Source organism: Aptenodytes patagonicus, chromosome 10 (assembly GCF_965638725.1).
Source record: "Aptenodytes patagonicus chromosome 10, bAptPat1.pri.cur, whole genome shotgun sequence".
In the NCBI taxonomy this organism is placed as follows: domain Eukaryota; kingdom Metazoa; phylum Chordata; class Aves; order Sphenisciformes; family Spheniscidae; genus Aptenodytes; species Aptenodytes patagonicus.
This window is the reverse complement of record NC_134958.1, coordinates 24,605,431-24,625,351: the sequence shown is the minus strand read 5'-3', so window position 1 is coordinate 24,625,351 and position 19,921 is coordinate 24,605,431. Positions and strand designations below refer to the sequence as shown.

At 59.6% G+C, this 19,921-nt stretch overlaps 1 protein-coding gene and 2 non-coding genes across 3 annotated transcripts; 2 read left to right on the top strand and 1 right to left on the bottom strand.

Moving 5' to 3' along the window:
* Positions 1-7,583: 7,583 nt before the first annotated feature.
* TRNAH-GUG (transfer RNA histidin (anticodon GUG)) lies at positions 7,584-7,655 on the top strand. The gene has a single exon. It is a non-coding gene; the product is annotated as a tRNA-His (tRNA).
* Positions 7,656-8,033: 378 nt separating this feature from the next.
* Positions 8,034-8,105, bottom strand: TRNAH-GUG (transfer RNA histidin (anticodon GUG)). The gene has a single exon. It is a non-coding gene; the product is annotated as a tRNA-His (tRNA).
* A 1,303-nt stretch (positions 8,106-9,408) lies between these two features.
* LOC143165197 (sodium/nucleoside cotransporter 1-like) lies at positions 9,409-19,707 on the top strand. Its single transcript, XM_076348647.1, has 18 exons — positions 9,409-9,480; positions 10,122-10,955; positions 11,028-11,125; positions 11,593-11,684; positions 12,134-12,323; positions 12,689-12,830; positions 13,609-13,722; positions 14,121-14,198; positions 14,573-14,653; positions 14,990-15,070; positions 15,213-15,338; positions 16,604-16,734; positions 16,944-17,112; positions 17,308-17,505; positions 17,971-18,052; positions 18,580-18,678; positions 19,159-19,270; positions 19,364-19,707. The coding sequence occupies exons 2-18, from the start codon at positions 10,887-10,889 to the stop codon at positions 19,485-19,487; spliced, it is 1,986 nt and encodes a 661-aa protein (XP_076204762.1). The 5' UTR covers positions 9,409-9,480; positions 10,122-10,886; the 3' UTR covers positions 19,488-19,707.
* The last annotated feature ends 214 nt before the right edge of the window (positions 19,708-19,921 follow it).

Genomic DNA, 19,921 nt, shown 5'->3' with positions numbered 1-19,921 from the left:
TTGGCAAAAGGAGTAGGAAACTGGCATCATTAGGGGACAGATGGATAAATACGACATATTGGGAAAAAGTTGACACAGCTCTCTTAAAGTTAATTTCTTTTTTCCAAAGCTAGTGGCTTTCTTGGAAGGAGCCAGCAGGCACCGAAGGGTGATCCAGCTGAGAGAGGTCACCTGCATTTCCACAAGCAGATCCTTTGATGAGATGAGGTCAGTAGAAAGTAACAAAATCTGCTAATAGTATTGAATTATCCTGGATACTGGGGATGAATGCTAAGAATGGCAGGAGGACTTTCAGAGGCTGAGCAACTTGGCAATAAAATGAGATGAAAGCCAGTGTCAGGGAAGTGACACACATGGGGAAACCAAGCCCTGCCTCATGTCTAAAGTGATGGGCTCCGAGACCGGGAGCTCTGGCAGTCCGTGAAACCATCCCCTCAGCACTCAGCAGAGGTCAAAACTGCAAAACCTCTCCATCAAAACTGATAGGAAGGGTTCGGAAAAGGTAGAGACGACATCAGAGGTGCCACTATTCCCTGGTCAGTCCCGGCCTGTGTGTGGTCCTGGTCCCCCCATCCCAAGGATACAGCGGAACCGGAAAATGCGCAGAGAAGGGCGACAGGATGATCAAAGGTTTCTGCACATGGGATGTATGATGAGCCGGGGCTCTTTGGCATGGAAGAGAGACAACTGGGGTCACAGGGCTGAAATCTGCGTGGCTGGGGGAGGGTGGGGAGAGACCGGTAGATCAGGGATAAACATGAGGAGGTGACTCAGCGCACAGCAGCCCTCCCTGCCACGGGCCGCTGCAGATGCTACGTGGTTTAGGAACATGACCGGACAAATCCGTAGCAAGAAATCCATCAAGCACTGGTAAATACAAAGACTGGCACAAGGAGCCTTGCAAATGTTTAGAGGCAGGGATCGCATCCAGGGGAAATGTTGCTACACATTTGCACCAGGAGACCATCAAAAACTGGGCAGTGGGTGAGATGGGCTGCTCTCGCCGCAGCAGCTGCCCGTGTGCAGGGATACTGCTCCCAGATGTATCATGCAGGCAGCATGCCCTCATTTGGCAAGCCATTCCCAGGCTGGAAGCGTCCCTTTTCCAGCAGCCCCTCTTCTGCACACAAAGCACATCCCCCACCAGTTGCTCCATAGCACTTAGGAGCCTGCAAGCTTCGTTCGTCCCTTCCAGATATCCCAGCTCCCATCAAGCTGGAAGGAAATGGCACGCAGCAGGCATGCCCACCCACCCCAGCTCGCTGCCAGGGCAGGGAGCAGGCTGGCATGGAAGGGATGCTCTGCAGCCCCCTCTTACCCCAGCCTGCCGCAATGAGTTGCACAGGGGTGGCAAGGGCCAAAGACAAGCCACATGTTGCGGGAAAGCAAGGAGGAACATGGAGAACACGGGCCCACACCAAATCCCTTATATGATGTCACACGTTGCTCCTCCCAAGCATCACAAACTAGGACATGTCTGCATCAACACTCACATACGTGATGCAGACCCGGGCTTTGCAAGCGTGTTCAGGGCACTCGGATGCTGTCTGCCAGACGTGCAGGATATGCCCAAAGCATGTGTGTTTACCAAATGAAGCAAATTCTTGCAGACACTTTTTGCAGCTTCCCAACCTTTCTGTCAAAAGAAATCATTACGCAGTTGATAATATAATTGAAACCATGCTAATTGACCAAAAGAAGAGACGACAACTCACTGACAGACATCTGCCAGCTCAGAGCCAGATACATCGGTCGTTGCCTCAGCCGCACAAAGCACCTTTTCTGCCTCTGCTCTCAGCGCTGACAGCCCTCTGCACATCCACAACCCTGGGCGTCATAACTGGTCTGTGGTGTGATCCGTTATTTCATTAACACTTGACGAGGTGTGGAGAGCTGTGGGGAACTTCATTTCCACAAATCCAGGTGCAGCACCCTGGAAACGGGCCAGCAAGAGAGCTGGGTGACTGATAGGAGAAAAAAACGACTTCAGGACTGACACAGAGTGTGGGAAACGCCTCTTTCACCGACAAAGGCCAGGTATGGGTTTGAGGGGAATTTCCAAACAGCCACTGTGTAAACTCTTTGGTGTTATTTTTTTTTTTCCGTAAAATCATTTCGCGTGGGCTCAAGTCCCGGAGAGCTGAAGCCGCACTCCGTGCCCGTGGGGACAGGGGAGCCAAGCCACAAGAGCTCTCTGCAGCTGCCTTCGGTATTTCCCCAGCAAAACCAGGCTCGTGGCAGGGAAACCTCATGACAGATGCCGGCTTGGTGGCAACAGCTGTATTAGATCATGCAAATCTCATGGCCTCAGCCAGCCAGCCGCTTTCAGACTCTGCCCAGCCAGGTTGATGCTTTCAGGGCTCCAGCCGTAGCACAAATTCAACCCCTTCATTGCTGGCCCTCCAGTGGGGAGGGCAGGGAGGAACATCTGCATCCACCGGGTATTATTTGCCCCTAAGAGGGGGCTTGACCTGCAAGGGCACAGAGGTTTCCAGGTGGGATAAGATGCCTGAATTCCTCCTCTGAACGAACAAAGGAAGCGGGACCAGCTGGGAGAGCGTGGATCTGAACTCGATAGCAAGCGGTAAAGTGGAATTGATTGGAGCCGCCTGCGCTCATCGATCTGAGGCAGAACAAACTAAGGAGCTGGAGCATTTGCAGCTCAATCAGAGCGACGTGCCGGTTGGAGGCCTGTGCTCTGGGGCTGGCGGGGACCTGTGTGCCCCAGGAAAGTGTTAATGGTGGGTTTGATTAATCCAGCTGCAATGGCCATGCTCACACAGCTGAGTCCTTCTCCAGACAGACTCCCACTGGCTTTACATTGCCTAGGGGCTGTGAACCATCCCTGGCATCCCACTTATATCTCTTAATAGGGCTGTCATCAACCATCAGGAAGACGGGCATGGCGGACAAGAGCAAAACAGAGGCCATTCCCCACACACAGAGGGGAACAAGTGCTTTGCCACCAACCCATCCCTGTGTCTCTGAAAGGGCTGGGAGGCAGAAAATGAAGTTGAATTCAGAGGGGGGTGCAAGACCTGGAGAGGCGAGGGCCGGGCAGACTGCCTGGCAGCACGTGGCTGCCTGTTTTCCGCCCGCTCAGCATCACAAAGAGGGGTTAAGAGGTGGCTGTGTGCAGGCTATAAATCCCTGCTGCGGGAGGAGGCTCCCGCTCGTGGCGCAGACAAAGGCAGAGCGAGAGCTCGGGCTGGCAGCTGGAACGAGGCAGGGCACACACGAACATGTGGCAGCATTTATATAGGGCTGCGGGGTGGCAGACTCTCCCCTGGGATGCTTTTATCACATCCCAGCTCCAGCTGGATGCTGGACCCACAAGGAAAGGGCTCAAGAGGCTGCTCCAGGCTTTGTGCTCCCTGGAGGTCAGACAGGACAGCTTCGGTGAATCTCTGCTCCATACATTTTGGGGACCATTTTCCTTGCTCTCTGGATGCTGGAGCCAGGCAAGGGGATCCCAAAACATAACAAAGCAGAAAATCAGTCTGTTGTAGCCTGTTTGCCCCCCCTGCATAGTGCTGGCAGGCTGGAAAATGCCCTTTGAAGTTTGGGCTTTAGAAGAACCAGGACCATCTCATGCACTGTTGTGGGCCCATAAAGCCTCTCGAGCATCACAGCTGAATATTCATGTCAAGAATTGCTTGAGTCATAGAATCATAGAATTGCTTGAGTCCTTCTCCTTGAGTCCTTGGCGCACATGTCTCATGAGCTAGAAGAGAACGGGGAGGTGGATGGTGGGGACAGAGCCGTGTCAGGTTGCTTGCAACTGTCTCCTAGCTCAGATGTGCTGTCCTTCGCCCCTAAATCCCACCTAAACCTTAACCTCCAAAATTATCCCAGCCCCAGGACCCTTCCCTGGCCTGCCCTTGCTCCAGCATCCTGCACTGGCCTGGCAGTGCCTGTGGGTATGGGAATACGGGATACTGGGCTAGATGGTATAACTCAGTGGAGTCGCTCTGATTTCCTTAGGAAGGAAGGTGGGCTTTCAGCAGCAGAGGAAACTGCAAGCTGAATTTATGGCCTCTGAATACCCAGAGATGACAGTGCTGGCCTGTGTCAGTGCACGGTTTTCTATCACCGGTAAAACACGGAGTGCCTCCTTGCAGCACTGGCATCCGTCCTGCCTCCCTGGGCACCAGCACTGCTCCTGGGGCTCTTTTAGGGATCTGAGACCAAAAGAGGAGGCAGTGGGGATCGCTCTGCCTCCCATCAGCCTCCTTGAGATGGGGAAAGGAGGCCAGGGGCTGCCCCAGCGAGGGAACAGCTGGAGGGGCCGCTCAAGGGGCAGAGCAGCCGAGACAGCCGTGCAGTGATGAATTGCTCTTGTCCCTGTGCCAGACAGAAGATTTATGTTTGTGCCATGAAGTGGCAACGTCTGGGCCCAGCAGCACTCTCTGCCTGGCTGCATTTCGACGTTGCAGGCACCTTTAAAATCCCGTTGAACACAACCCACAGGCATCAGAAGGCTTGGAGAAAAGCCACCGAGGGACAGAGCAGGGTGGGAAGAGCAGAGAAGCCTGCCTGGAGCAGCTGTCCTGCCCAGGTGTTGAGCAGAGCCCAAAGGGATCAGGTCCCCCAATGCCCCCACAAGCTCATCCCTTTTCCTCCACGCTGCGTGAACACGTCCTGGCGGGTCCGAACCATCCGGGCCAGACCAGCAGCATCCTGTGGACAAAACCACGCAGCAAAGGGCTGTTGGGGCCCTGACAACCTGGCATGATTTCATTAGGAGCAGTTGTATCTGAATCCTGTTGGGGAAGGCAGCCCGTGGGTAGGGAGCTGTGCTGGGACAGGGCCACCGCTGCCAGTGATGTGTGGCAGCAGCTTCATGCCTCCTCTTCCGCACCCGCCAGGCCCCTGCCGCTTATCTCCACGTCCACTCGCCACCTCCCTGCTCACTTCCATGTTTGGCGGACTCCTCCTTATCGCTGCAGCATTTATCTCAGTCACGCCTGTTCCAGCAGCTGAGATCATTGTTATTCTGCCAGCTTCCCCCTTCCAGAAACGTCTGCTGAGCATCCAAAGCACGAGCCCCGCCACCTTCTCCCTGCCCACAGAGGAGCCTGCGCCATGCACGCCATGTGAGCAGCACCCGGCACGCACCCACGCAAACAGGAGCCCTGCACCACGCCAGGCCAAGAACTGGGATCAAGACCACGGTGGACACCAACCTCGGGGGTTCTGCTCTGCCTGCCCGTGCAAGTTGCCGAGGAGGAATCCCCTGGTCGCTGCGCGCGTCGCTGTAGGTTCTCCGTCACCGCTGGCCATGGGCAGCATGTCCTGCCAGAGGTGCTCCACATCTCCACGCCGCCCCACCTTCTCCCTTGGGTGCTTCTTCCCCACAACAGCTGCGCTGACCCAACGCAGCAATTGCCCAGGGCCGTGCATGAGAGGAGGCCGGCATGGAGCTGGGCTTGTCCTTTCACCGGTGACACAACCCAGCTCAGTGGAACTGCGTCACCACCAGCTCAGTGTGGAGGAAGGCACAAGAGGCCGGGCACAGGGCAGCACAAGGGCCTCTCTCCTCCACAAGCTTGTGCCTTGAGATTCAGAGGTTGTGATGACCCCACCTCTACAGCCCCCTGTCCTGCAGATGTCTGGGTGGTCAGATCTCTCTCCATGGTGCAGCCAAGGGGCTGATGATGGTGTTAAACTCCCTGGACATGGGAGGAGACACACGTATCTCCTACCAGTGACGCTGCACCCACTTTAGGTCCAGCATGAGGACACAGATGGTGACAGGGTTGGCCGCAGATGAGCAAGAGCAGTGTCCCTGCAGCTGGGAGGGACAGACTGGGAGCCCTGGAGGGCAGACAAGGGAGGGAGAAGAGCAGCGCTGGGGCAGGAGGGCAGTACCAAAAGCCACGTGGACACCCAGGTCATTCAGCGATACCACCAAAGAGCCCCTCCTCCACCATCTCCTGGTCAGCCAGGTTTGACGTTGTGGAGAGCATCTCCCATTGCAAAGGTTCCCACCATCACTGAGGGACCAGCATGCACACCAGTGTCCAGGGCAAGTCAACAGCGAAGAGGCTGAGGGAAGAAAGAGGTGAGCATAGGCGAAGGGAGGACACAGAAGGCCGTTCTGTCTTCCTCCACCACTCTGAGCTCTTTTGGGTTGGATACGAGCAAGATGAGGAGGTCAGGGTGGCAGGAGTAATTACTTCACGGAGTAATCAAGGTGCACAGGGCCTTCCTCTGGTTTGTCCCAAGCCTCAGGATGACTCTTTTAGATTTAGGATTCACCAGCTGCAGCAGATATACAAGGACGGACGTGGTGCAGGGACATACCCCTGCCCAGCACGGGCAGCACGGCTGCAGGAGACCTCTGCCTCTTCCAGCACCCCCTCACATGCAGGCAAAACACGTAGGGGTGCGTATATACGATGCCAAGTGGTGAGCTCATTGCGCACGCAAGGAGCAGAGGTTTCTGTGACCAGCTCTTCCCCGTGACGCAGCACAGAGGTATGAGTCATCTGGGCCATCCGAGTGCCTTGAAGTGCCATGATTGCTCTAAAAATATTTTACACAAAGAAATCCTTTTGATCCCAGGTGTTTTGAATTCTTTGCATATCTGTGAAAATAAAAGAGCCTTTAATACTTGGAGCACTGTAAAAATCAGCAACAGCGGTGACGGCAAACAGTCATGAACTATTAATGTGTGTTTCACCAGGAAGAAACAGGAGCAGCAGCACAGACTGATACCTGCCGCTGTTTTGGGCCACAAAGACAATTTCTTCGCTAGTCCCTCGTCTTCCTCTCCGAGTCCGCAGGCACCACCCCGGTGTGCCAAGCCGTTAATGCTGCAGTAAAGAGAAAACTTTATTCCCTGAGAAACACCCACGGGGTGAGAGGTGGGACTGCAGCCGGGCAGGGGTTGGGGTCGGGGTTCAGGGGCACAGTGAGGGTTGGGATATGGGGCAGGATGAGGGGAAGGGTCGGGGTAAGAGTTGGGTGGGGGTCCGGGCTGCAGCGGGAAGCAGGGACAGGGTGAGGATCACAGTCTGGAGTTGGGCCAAGGCCAGAGAAGAAGGGATGGGGCTAGGAGTGGGGTTAGAGAGGGTTAAAACCAGGGGCGGGGGGGGGGGGGTTAGGCTGAGAATCGGGGTTAGATTCGGGGCTGGGGTCGGGGAAGGAGGTAAGACAGGGTTAGAGGTGGGGGAGAGTCGCGGGTCAGGGTCAGGGTCAGGCTCAGGCCAGGGTGTGGGGTGTCGAGGGGACCAGGGTCACGGCCCGGGCGAGGGTCCAGGTGGGGATCAGGGGCCGGGTTCGGGGGGGCAGGGCGGGGGTCCCGATCCGGGGCCGGGGGCAGGGCGGGGCCACGGGCCAGGCCGAGCCCCGCGGGGCCCCGCCCGGCCGCGGCCAGCCCCGCGCAGGCGCACACAGCCCGGGGCGGGGGGGGGAGAGAGAGAAAAAACCCGCCACTCACCCCGCGTCGCCATGGAGACACCGCACGGCGAGGGCGGAGCGCCACCCTCCCGGCCCCGCCCCGCCCCGCCCCGCGAGCCCGGCGCCGTCACGGCTAAGGGCCGCCGCGCCGCCCCGCCCGCCCAGAGCCCCGGTAGCGCGCCGTGATCGTATAGTGGTTAGTACTCTGCGTTGTGGCCGCAGCAACCTCGGTTCGAATCCGAGTCACGGCATCGCCCCGGCGGTACCACGGCACACGGGCTCCGGCTTTTTTTCTCCCTTCTCCGGCGCCGTCACTACCTTAGTTTAGGTTTGGTTTGTTTTGGTTTATTATTTTATTTTATTATTTTATTTTATTTATTTCCCGTTGCGCCGTCCCTTACCCCCCCCGCCGCCCTGCAGAGTCCCCGGGCCGGGCGGGCGCCGCCCGGCCCCGCAGCACCGCGCCCCGCCAGGAGCCGGGGGGAAGAAAAAAAAAAAAAAAGTGAAATATCGGCGCGACGTGCAGAAAGAAAAGAAAAAAAAAAAAAAAGGAAGGTTGATGACGTCGGCGGAGAGGGAAAAATCCCAAAAAGCCGAGGAGCCCGTGTGCCGTGGTACCGCCGGGGCGATGCCGTGACTCGGATTCGAACCGAGGTTGCTGCGGCCACAACGCAGAGTACTAACCACTATACGATCACGGCGCGCTACCGGGGCTCTGGGCGGGCGGGGCGGCGCGGCGGCCCTTAGCCGTGACGGCGCCGGGCTCGCGGGGCGGGGCGAGGCGGGGCGGGGCGGGGCGCTCTGCGGCGGCGAGCCCGAGGGTGCGAGCGGCGCCCGGGCTCGGCGCGCCCGGCGGGTGCCCGCGCGAGCGGCCCGCCAGCGGCGCGGCGGGCGGGGGGAGCCTCGCGCGCGGGGAGGGGCCGGCAGCGGCGCCGCGCGAGCCGCGGGGGGAGGGGGGGGTTTACGCCTTGTCGCCCGCGCGCCGCGCCGTGCGCGCGGGCGCTGTGCGGCCTCGCGCCGCGCCCGTCCCGAATTCGGGCGGCCTTAGCGACGGGGCCGGATGGGGCCCGCAGGGAGAAGGCGCCGCCCGGGCGCGCCGGGGAGCTGGCGCGGGGAGCGTTTGCAGACGGGCACCGCGGGGCGCCTGGACGCCCCGAGCACCCCGCGGCGCCGCTGGCCGGCGATCTCTGAGCCGGTTCCTGCGGGCCCCCGGCCTTGGCGCCCCCGGCGCCGCGCCGCTTCGCCGCCCCCCCGGCAAAAATAAAAAGCGGGGAGGTAGCCGCTGGGCGCGCGGACGTGGGGATGCGAGTCCCGGGGTTCCCAACCCGCGCTGGCAGGCGGCCTTTCTTCTGGCTGCAGCCCCTTCCACCCCGCGCTGCTCGGGGACCGGGCGACGCCGCTCCGCGCCGCTGCAGCTTTGGAGGCCGCACGTGCCCGGCCCTTCTCCCGGGAAGCGTTTCCTGGGGTGGGGTGGAGGTTGGATTTCTGCTTTTAGTGCCTTCCCCCGAGGCGCGTTGCGCCTGGGGGTGAAAGTGTCCCGGGCGACCTTTCCTGGGCAGCACGGTGCGCTGCATGACCGCCCTGCTGGGCTCCCCCACACGCCCTCACGGGCGGCCGGGTGCCCGGGCGTGAGCCCCGGGAGGAGCCGGGGCGGCCCCGGCCCCGCGGTGCCCAGCCCAGCTCTTTGGACCGAGCTGTTAATCGGTAACCGGGGCGCGGGGCCGGGAGCTGCGGGGCTGGCGGGTGAGCGCAGGGGTCCGGCGGGCACCAGGGCGGGGGAAGCCGTGGGGCACGGGGGGAGCGCGAGGCCGTGGGGGGGGCGTGAGGGCGTGGGGGGCGTGAGGGCGTGGGGTGCCGGGACAGAGTGGGGAGGGCGGAGGGGCGCGCGGCCGCGCTGCGCCACGAGGCCGTGAGGGCCCGCGGGGGGCACGGGGCGCGGCGCGAGGACACAGGGGCGCGATGGGGTGAGGGGGCGCGTGGGGGGCGCCCACCTGCTGCCCCACTGATTGGCTGCCTGTCCACGTGGCCCCACCCCCGAAGGGGAGGGCAGCCAATGAGGCTTCGCCAAAACAAAAGGTAGATGAGCCATGGTGGGGGGGGGGGGTGGCATTGGGGGGGGGGGACACACACACGACCATGGGGGTGGCATCGGCCCAGGGGTCCTGGAGGGCACTGGGCCTGGGAGGGACGGGGAGATCCGGGAGCTCTGGGGGGGGTCCCGGAACCCTGGGAGGTCCTGGAGGGGTCCCTGAGTGCTGGGGGTGCTGGAGGGGTCACTGAGCCCAGAGCGGTCCCGGGGGGTGTCCCTGAAACGGGGATGGGCCTGGGGAGGGGGGGTCCTCCTGATCCCTGCCAGGGTCCCGGTGAGGGGTCCCTAAGCCCCGGGGGGCACCGGGGGCGCTGGAGGCCCTGGAGGAGGTCTGGGGTGCTGGGTTCCTACCGTGGCCCTGGGCCCTGCCCTGCTGCCGAGGAGCCACGAGCCCGGGGACACGCTGGGGGCCGGCACGCCTCAGTGGTCCCTCTCGGTGGCTCCGCTGGCCCGTGGAGCCCACCGCCACCTTCAGCTGCTGTGAGGTCCCGCGTTGAGGGGGTTGTTCTCCAAAACCCCTCACCTCCGCTCGTTTCATTTGGGGCTGGGTCGCTCCCTTCAGTGGGCCCTAATTCTCACACTGCGGGAAGCAGGCGATGACCCTGCTCTCCCCACCTTCTCCATGCAGATCTCTACGACTCTCCTCCAAAGCAAGGACAACTCCTTACTCCCTCTGTCCTCACACAGAAGTGCTCCTACGGTCGATCGCTGCCTTCTCTGTGACTTCACTGCTCTTCCCTCATCCTCGGGAGGGAGGAGCTGGGAGGGTGTCCAAATGGGATGCTCCAGGGGTTCCTGCCCTGGATAACACTGGTTCTTCTGCCTCTGCCGGACCAGTTCTCGCAGTATGATCCTCCTTTAGGACCAGTCCCCATGCAAACTGCCACTTATTCCTACCCATCGGCCGTGCACTGTACTAGTTATCAACATGAAAGGGGCCTTCTTCCCTACCTTACTGGGTTGCTCCAAGAGCTCTCCATGAGGGATGCAGTCAGATTTATTTTTTGCGAAATCCCACTTGCAAAGGGGCTCACGGAGGCCTGTGGCCACTGCCACCAACTTGGAGGAGGAGGAGTACCAGCTCTCCCTGCTGCATCTAATCCTCTCCTGTATTTTCTTGGAAACATGGAAGAGCAAAGACCTTCCCAGAGTTACAGGAGAACAAAGAAGGCAGCACACCAGCCCCACGGCTTGAGGACCCCATGGGATGGTCCCTTGATGTGCTGGTGCAGGAACTGCTCTGAATCCCTACTGCAAAGGGCGTTCTCCTCTCGGAGACCCAAAATTGGACATTTGTCCTTCCCAGAGCTGATCCTGTCTTTCTCTCCCCAGCTAGCATTGGTCCCTCGCAGTGCTGTTTCTCTAACGCATTGAAGCTGCGGCACTTCTGGAGATGGAAGAAAACCAGATAACCCTGGACAACCTTGAGAAGGGCGCGGATAACCCAGCTTTCAGCTCCATGGTAAGTGCCCCCTTCCCCTCCTGTCGGGGTACAGGAGCTGCTCAGGGTGCTCCAGCTAATGATGTTTTCCAGGGGGAGGAGCGACTCTATGAGGAATGTGATGGTCCATGTGGTGAGAGCAAAGAGGAAAAGAGAGGAGAAGGGAAAGGGAGATTCTCCTCCTACTGCAGGTAGGATAACCCCTGGAGATACATGTGAGGGGGTATTTCCAGTGGTCATAGCAAGTCTGCAATCCTTGGGCCAGCGATTCTCCTGGAGCCAAACCTGATCTGGGAGCAGGGTAGGGTCATATTGACCACGTAGGGGGGACAGTGCCTGATGGCTCCGGATAGGTTTGTAGGGTGGCAGTGGCAGGTCTTTGTCCCCATAGCAGCCACCCAGAGCAAGCCTCCTCTCATGGTGCCCGGGGCGTTGGGGTGTGTGCTGGGGTCTCCCCTGCCATAACAGGCCAGCTCACTCCTCCTGGGAGCGGGCAGCAGAGCTGCTAGAGGCCACGGCACACCTCTACCACCATGCTGCTGCCACAGGCGCCCTCTGGGAGGCATGGTCATGACCTGGCTCCGTTGAGTTGGGTTGGGTTGATCTTCAGGATACATCTTCTGCGCCTCTCACCTCTCTGGCATGTGACTCTCCCCAGGAAGGCCCTGCAGCCGGCATCCAAGGCAAAGCGCTTCTGCAAGGCTCATGTCAAGGTGTTGAAAAGGGTCCTCCTGGGGCTCCTTGGAGTAGGTGAGGACTTCCCGGCACTGAGACTCCATCTCCACATCCCTTTGCCTGGCCTTGCCCCCAGCCTCCAAGCACTGGACATGGCCACTCGTGTGGAGGTTGTATCCGCTCTTCACCAGCCCCACTGCCTGCCCCCTCCTCACCCCACCACTGCTGTCCATGAGGGCTACCTGCACCTCACTGTCCTCCTCCCCTTTCTTCACCTACCCAAAGGGTTTGCTGTGCCTCTTCTCCTCGCGCCATGTGCCCCCAGACAGCTGAGGTGCTGTCACCAGTGAGCCTGGCTGTTGGGGTGGTGCTCCCTAAGTCCTCCTCGCACACAGATGGGAGCCTCAAGGCTGGCCAGGGAAGGACATTTGGAGGAAATGAACTTCCTTGTTGGCCCCGGTTAGTGTTATGAATCCGTGATCCTACGGCCCTGATGTTTCTGACCCCCAGTGTGCCTTCTCCAGCCTACCTGTGCTACTTTATTGCGGCCTGTTGGCTCAACTTCCAGCGAGCCCTTGCCTTGGTTATCATGACTGCTGTGGTTGTCTTCTTCATCTGCTGGAGCCTCTTCAAGAAGCACTGTGGGGCAAAGGTATTGCTGCTCCTCCGCCCCGTTTGGAAAGGCTTCCAAAAGGTCTGGCCGTGGCTGAAATGGTGAGTCAGGAAAAGGCAGGGCCAGATCCCTCCCGGCGCCCGTGTCCCCTCTCCCGTGGCTGCCCTGCCAGCACGACCAACAGCCGGTGGTGTTGGGTATGTGCCCTAGTGCCGTGCAGGCACCTCATGAACAATGAGGCGTGGCCCAGCCTGGGGACCACTTAAAAGCCTTGGCAGAAACGTCTTACTACTCTACCTTAGTAGCGTGATGGCTATTCACACCCCTCATTTGTGTCCGAGCCCCAGGTTTCTTCAGATGCGTGGACCTTACAGTGGCATCTCCCACACAGTTAGCTCCTGCCCTTCGTGAGCTGCTCTCCCCATGGGGACATCCTCTCTGTGACAGTCTGGGATTTCCTTTGCAGGCTGCTGGTGGTGGGCCACCTGGGAGGCCTGATCACGTGGCTGGCTTTGGACAACTCCAGAAATCCAGAGCAGCTCATCTCATTAGCTGGCTTCTGCTTTTTGGTGCTGTTCCTGTTTGCCTGCTCCAAGCACCACGGCGCAGTATGTGTTTCAGATGTGGCTTGGCCATTGGTCCCCTCGCAGGAGGTGGCCACCCAGCACTGGGGAACAAGTGCTTCCTTCCCACTGGCATCCCTTGATGGCCCATCGCTGGAGCTCCCTGGAGGAAGCAGAAGCCCAGCTGGGCTCCTGGGCAGAGCTGGGCACAGCCTGGGGAGCCGAGCTGGTTGGGTGGACGGAGCCCCAAAGCCACCTCACTGCTCTCCTTCCCACTGCTCTCCTTCCCACTGCTCAACCCAGGGCTCCCCCACAGTGCCTCCATCCTGGTTTTTCCACTGTGTCCCTCATAGTGGGTCAGACCCAGAGACCCAGCATCAGACCCATGCCTGAGCTTCAGGTGCCTGTGGGTGGAGGGTGGGCCTGAGCTTCGGGTGCCCTGGGTGACTTGGACAGAAGTGATTGAAGTCCCAGTGGCTTCCAGCCCAACCTGCTTCAGTGTTTTGGGCAATCCCTCCATCCGCCTGTCCAAGGGGTTAACGAAGTCAAACCATCAGAAGGTCTCTGTGCTCGTCTCCTCCTGGGTAAGCCTGGCAGGTTATGTTCCACCACCTGAGTCCCACCAGCTCATCTTCTTCCTCTATCACCAACCTATGTTTGTGGGTTTCTGTGACACTTTCTTTATTAGTATCCCCATGACCCTCACCCGGGGCACAACGTAATGGTGTTTGCCATGGGCAGCTGTCGAAGGGGCAGGAAGCCAGAGAGGGAAGTCTGTAGGCTTTGCTAACATCTCAGTCCCCGTTCTGCTCTTGGTCCCCAGGTGTCCTGGAGAGCAGTTTCCTGGGGTATTGCCTTGGAGTTCTTATTTGGACTCTTAGTCCTCCGAACAACCCCCGGCGTCCAAGCTTTCCAGTGGCTGGGTGACCAGATCCAGGTACCGCATCTGCTCACCCCACCCCGTGCTTGCGCCCTCCATGTAGCCCCCCCTGGGATCAGCAAGAAGAGCAGAGGGTGGCATGGGGTGGAGAAGCTGCAGGGACTGCACGCTCACAAACACTTTTGTCTGGGACTGGAGAAAAGCCAGCTCTTTCCTGGTTTTCTGCAGCAGCCCAGACCCTTCGGTGCAGTCTTCCTTGCAGGCCAGAACAGTGACCCGTGGCTTGGAGGCAGCCCGCCAGTGTCCCCAGCTGAGGTTTCAGAGGGTCATTCTCTGGCAGGGCGGTGAAGTGAGCTGTGGGGCTGGGGGTGCAGACCCCTGCTAGGTAGAAGTGAGATGTCAGGGAAAGAGCTAATGGAGATCTCTGTCCTACCATGTAACTTCTCCACTTGCAGTTATTCCTGGGCTACACCACAGCTGGCTCCAGCTTCGTCTTTGGGGAAAAGCTCACTGAAGAAGTCTTTGCCTTTCAGGTCAGCTTGGGGAATGGGGTATGGGGAGGGAGAGGCAGAGCCTGGTTTTCTTCTGGTCTGGCTGCCTTGCTGGGTCCTGGAGAGCACGGAGCTAAATGCAGCCAGGTTTGCTGCAGCAGAGCTCAACCAGCTCAAGGATGGGTCTCTCTCAGCTTTGTACCCACCCGTGGGTCTCCTCAGTGCCATGGGGGATTTGCACTGATCCCTGTCCCCCCTGCCAGCCTGGCCCAGTGTTGTGGCACCCCAATACCATGGGCTGGCTATGCAATACCACACCATGCCCGGCTCATGGGACAGAGGGGCTTGGTCCCCAAGTGACTTAGATGTGCTGCTCAGCTCTCCTTTAACCCTGTGCCCTGGTGCCTTGCCTGCAGACGCTGCCCATTGTTGTTTTCTTCAGTTGTGTGATGTCCATCCTCTACTACCTCGGTGTCATGCAGTGGCTCATTGTCAAGGTAGGGCCTCACACCTGGCTCTGGGATGGTGGTGGAAAGGAGAAGAACCTGGTGGGTTCTCCGACTACTGTGATCAGCTGAGGGATGTCCCAGGAAAATTGGCATGGTACTAATTTGGGGTGATTTGTCCTGCTTAAAAGAATAGACAGAAACCCCCTCTTTCTTGCATGTCCTCCTGAGAAAGCCCAACCCTGGAGTTGATGTTGCTACCTGGTCTGTGGGCGCTTCCCAAGATCACCTCTGCGCAGCTTGAGGGCCAAACAGTGCCCTGCTTCATGGGGTGGGTGGCAGGGTGCCAGGAGCCTTTGTGAACATGGTGGCCTTGTCTTTCCCCAGATCTCCTGGCTGCTTCAGGTCTCGATGGGCACCACTCCCACTGAGACCCTGAGTGTGGCAGGGAACATTTTTGTGGGACAGGTAAGGTCCTGGGCAGGAGATCCAGCTCCTCAGGCCTTGCAGCTGACCCTGCCCTGGAGGAAGGGTCTTCTCCTCCCTTCCCAGGAGACCTGCGGCCCTGCGTGGCCCTGTCTTGAGGACAACAGGGTTTTCTCTCTCGCAGACTGAAGCCCCGCTGCTCATTCGCCCATACCTTGCAGACATGACCCGTTCAGAAATCCACGCTGTGATGACTGGTGGCTTTTCCACCATTGCAGGCAGTGTGATGGGTGCCTACATATCCTTTGGGGTGAGTGCACGAGCAGATGTATGCCACATGCTCCCTGCTATGGGGTCCTGACACGCCAGAACTGCCCTGGACTTGCGGGTGGGAGAAGACCCCCCATCAAGTGTCCCATGGTCCCCTTCCATAAGCAGGATAGGGGCAGGGTGCCTCCATGTCCAGCCTCACCTTTGCTGGCCTGGCCAAAACCCCGGAGCCCTGCCAGGTAGAAGGCACTGCCGTGGAACCATCGCTGTATGTCCTTGCACAGTGAGCAGGGCAAATCTCACTGAATCACGGGATAATTTAGCCTGGATGGACCCTCTGGGGGTCTCTCATCCACCCTCCTGCCCAAATGAGGTGATGGCAAAGCCCAAGAGGATGCCCAGGCCCTTGTCTGGGTTTGTGGTGAACATCCCCATGGGTGGAGATCTCCCCCCACCTCTCTGGTCCACCCCATAGGTGCCTCGGTCACAGGGAACAATTTTTTCCTTATATCCAACTGGAATTTCCCCACTGAAACTGTGCCGTTGCTTCTCACCCTTTCACTGGGCACCTCTGAGCAGTGTCTTCCCTCCAACCCCCTTTTAAGTAGTTGAGAACAGCAACTACAACCCCCCCCAGCCCTCTTTTCTCCCAGCCCCGCTCCTCCAGCATCACCTTGGTGGTCCTGTGCCCCGACCCCCCCGGGGATGCCCTCTCCAGTTCATCAGTGTCTCAGCCCTGGACACGGTGTCCAGACGTGGCCTCATCAGTGCTCTGTAATGGGGAATAAACCTTCCCCTCGACCTGTTGGCTAAGCTCCTGCTATTTAAACATTAATTAGTCTCCTTAAATGGGGAGCCAAGGGTGAAAGGTCAGAGAAATGAGACATTGCCACTTGTGGGCAGGGGAGGGGTGAGACTGGGAGCTTGGCTCTTCGTCAGCAGGTAGAAGTTCGCAATGTTGCACAACCTATTGCTCTGATACTGATAAAAAGGGACAAGGAAGGGACAAGAATCGTCATGATTAGGTCAAACAGCAGGAGAGGTTAACACCTCTGAGGCCACGATCACTGCAGCTCCAGCAATGCCTCCATCCAGGCGAGCTGCCCTACGTGCTGTGGCCGGCTGAGAAGGGAAAAAGTCTCCCATGGATGGAGATATTTTTCCCACCCTGAGCAAACCGAGAGCCCTGAAGTGCTCCGAGCGTCGCTGGCTGATGCCAGCCATGTGCTGGGGTGCCCTGGGGTGGCACGTCACGGGGCGCAGCCTTGCACAGAGGTGCCTAAGCCCACGGTCTGCGCGTTGCAGATAGATGCGGCATCACTGATCGCAGCCTCCGTGATGGCTGCGCCCTGTGCCCTCGCCATGTCCAAACTCGTCTACCCTGAAGTGGAAGAGTCCAAGTTCAAGGGCAAAGCGAGCATCCGCCTCTCCAGTGGGTGAGTGTGAGGAGAGGGATGGTGGAGTGGGGCTGCACGCGTCCTGCCAGTGCGGGGAAGCTGTGGGGGCAGTTTGGGGGCACAAGTGGATGTTGCGGGTGGCCCGAGGTCGGGAGAGCCTGTGGTGTGCAGTCATCCATGGAGTGAGAGCTGACCTTGCACAGGGGATGCCTGGCCACAGGAGCCCATTGGGGTCTTTTTACATGCAGGGAAGAGCAGAACATCCTGGAAGCTGCGAGCAACGGGGCTGCCGCCTCCGTGGGGCTCGTGGCCAACATAGCGGCCAACCTCATTGCCTTCCTGGCGGTGCTGGAGTTCATCAATTCTGCCCTTCGCTGGTTCGGAGAGATGGTAGACATCAAGGGCCTCTCCTTCCAGGTATCCCCAAGGGTAGCCCCATGGTCTGGGCTGCCAGATCCTGCATCCTGCACCCATCCCCACCTTTGCCCACCGCCTCAGTAGGCTGCCGAGACCCTTGCTGGGTGTTTGGCAAATGCTGGCAGCGGGTGTCCAAGCCAGGGGCTATGCAGGTGGTCAGCTCTGAGTTGCTCCCTTCCGGGATGCTTTTCCCAGGTGATCTGCTCCTACGTCCTCATGCCCGTGGCCTTTCTCATGGGGGCTGACTGGGCAGACTCACCGCTGGTGGCCGAGCTCTTGGGCATCAAGATCTTCCTGAACGAGTTTGTGGCGTACCAGCAGCTGTCCACGTACAAGAAGAACCGTCTGTCAGGCCTGGAGGAGTGGGATGGGAGCCGGAAGCAGTGGATATCTGTGAGGGGCACCCGCCACCCTGCCGGGCACAGGGCAGGGATGGAGCCAGCCGAAATGGGGCATGGGACCTGGCCAGGCAGATGGGTGGTGGGCAGGCAGGGAGATGGTGGTGTTGGGGGTGGGAGGGCACCTATGGCCAACTAGACTTGGATGTTCACTAACTGCTGGGTACGGGGTCATCCTGAAGGAGCCAGTGAAGGCCTTTTCCATTTATCCTGCTCCTTGGTGGGGCAGATCATGGTGCTACAGGACCCCCTGTCCCCCCAGCCCAGCCTCTCCCAGGGGCAGGCTGCCTACCACCTGCATCCTTGCTCCAAAAAATAGCTGAAGGAGAAAGGATTGGGGTGGGGGACTTATCTCCATCATGTCCGGCTGGGCTGGGAGCTACGACATGGTGCTCAGCTCAGGTTGCTCTGCGGCTGCTCCGGGGTGGAGGTGACCATCCCCTGCCGCTGTGCCCTCCAGGAACGAGCCGAGAGCATCACCACCTTTGCACTCTGCGGATTCGCCAACCTCAGTTCCATCGGGATCATGCTGGGAGGCCTAGGTGAGCGTGACCCACGTCCCAGGTGCCTGGGCATGATACAGGGCGATCCTGGGCCCAGGGAGCAAGGGCTCAGCTGTAGCAGGAGGAATTTGCTGCCCTGAAGCCTCCATGTTCCGTCTCTGCCAGCACACAGATAAGAAACAAGATTTGCATGAGGTGATAGGGATGATTTTGCACTGCACCCATGGGCAAGAGCACGTGCATGTCCCACAAGCCCAGGTGCCACCCAGTCATGGGGCAAAGAGCAGAGACTCCAGTGCTGAGAGCGCCACGGGCTCTGGTTGATCACCCATGGGTGCAGGGTGGGCACAGCGCTCTGCCAGCACCCACCGCTGCCAGGACGGGCAGACAGCATGCTGGGTGCTGGCTGGGATCACCATGTCCCCCAGACACCAGGGGTTGGGGTGGGCAGCGCACGATGTGGCAGAGCCAGCCGGGGACCTGGGACACATCCCTATCTGTTCCCAGCCTGCGGTAGAGCTGGAGCAAGGACCTGACTCGCCCCAGTCTCTGCTTTGCCCCTGCAGCCTCCATGGTACCCGAGCGCAAGGGCGACTTGGCCTCCATCGTGCTGCGAGCCCTGCTCACTGGCATCTGCGTCTCCATGCTCAACGCCTGCCTGGCAGGTAGGTCCCTGCCCACTGCCAGCTGGGCCAGAAAGAACCAGGGAGGGACAGGCAAAGGGCTGAAGACCCCTATAAATGCAGGTGCGGGGGTGGGGACGGCTGGCCTGTCCTCCCCATCGCTCTGCCAGGGCCTCCAAACCCTCTGCTCTCCCCTCATGGCTTTACCAGGGCCTGCCCAAGCCCAATAGCTCTGCTGGGGCCCCTCATCCTCATCTGGGCTGGGACAGGGACGTTTCAAGGTCAGCTTTTGGGGCACTGCAAGGAGTTCCCCGGGGCCACTGCTGCAACCATCTCGGGGGTGAGGTGGGACGGCGCATGGGGCCTGCAAGCACAGTCCCAGGTACAGGATTTGCAAGCAAGCATAGTCGAGGTATGGGATTTGTGAGCAGGGTTGCAGTACATGATTTGCAAGCATGCTCGGGGTAAGGGATTTGCATGCATGTCCCTCAAGAGCCGCAACCAGAAGACCTTGTCCCCCAGGTCTCCTTCATGTGCCAACGGAGGTGGGCGACTGCGTGACCTTCCTCGGCACCGCCAACTTCAGCTCTACCAGCTACACGATGTACATGTGCTGCAAGCAGCTCTTTGCCAGGTGGGTGTGAAGGGCCCCAGAGCCGTATGGTCCTGCCCGGGGACCCAGGTGGTGGGACAGCAGCTCATCCAGACCATGCTTCTCTCCTTCCAGCTCGGTGCTCGAGAACGGGACGCTCTCCTTCACGGGAGCCTGGGCCGGCGCGGCAGAAAGCATGCTGTGCCTGACGCAGTGCTGCGGGCACTACAACCACACGTCCTGCGCGGGGACAACCTAGAAACGTGCAGGCAGCTGTCCGCTCCGGGGGCGAGGGCCTGGGAGCACCAGGGTCTGCAAGGCCTGGCCCCAAAGGTAGAAAAAACCCCGCAGAGACCTGTGTGTTTTGTCTCCTCCGCTCCAGTGATGATGGACAGCCGCGTGCACCTTGCAACCAGTACCCTTAGGTGCTGGCCCCGCGGACACAAGGGAACTGCTCCCAAATAAATCATGGAAATCCCTGTGTGCTTGCCCTCAGCCCCTCTCTGGCCCCTGACCGCGGCTGTCCCACAAGGCGTGAGATGCTTTGCTTAGGCTGCACCCCGCAACCGCAGCTGCCGTAGCTGGCATTTGCTACAGACCTCGCAAGCCGAACCTCCGCCAGGTGCCAGCTTTAGAGTCTGGCCCTGGCCACCCTCTTCTCCCCCGCGGGGTGCAGATGGGGGTAAAGCCATT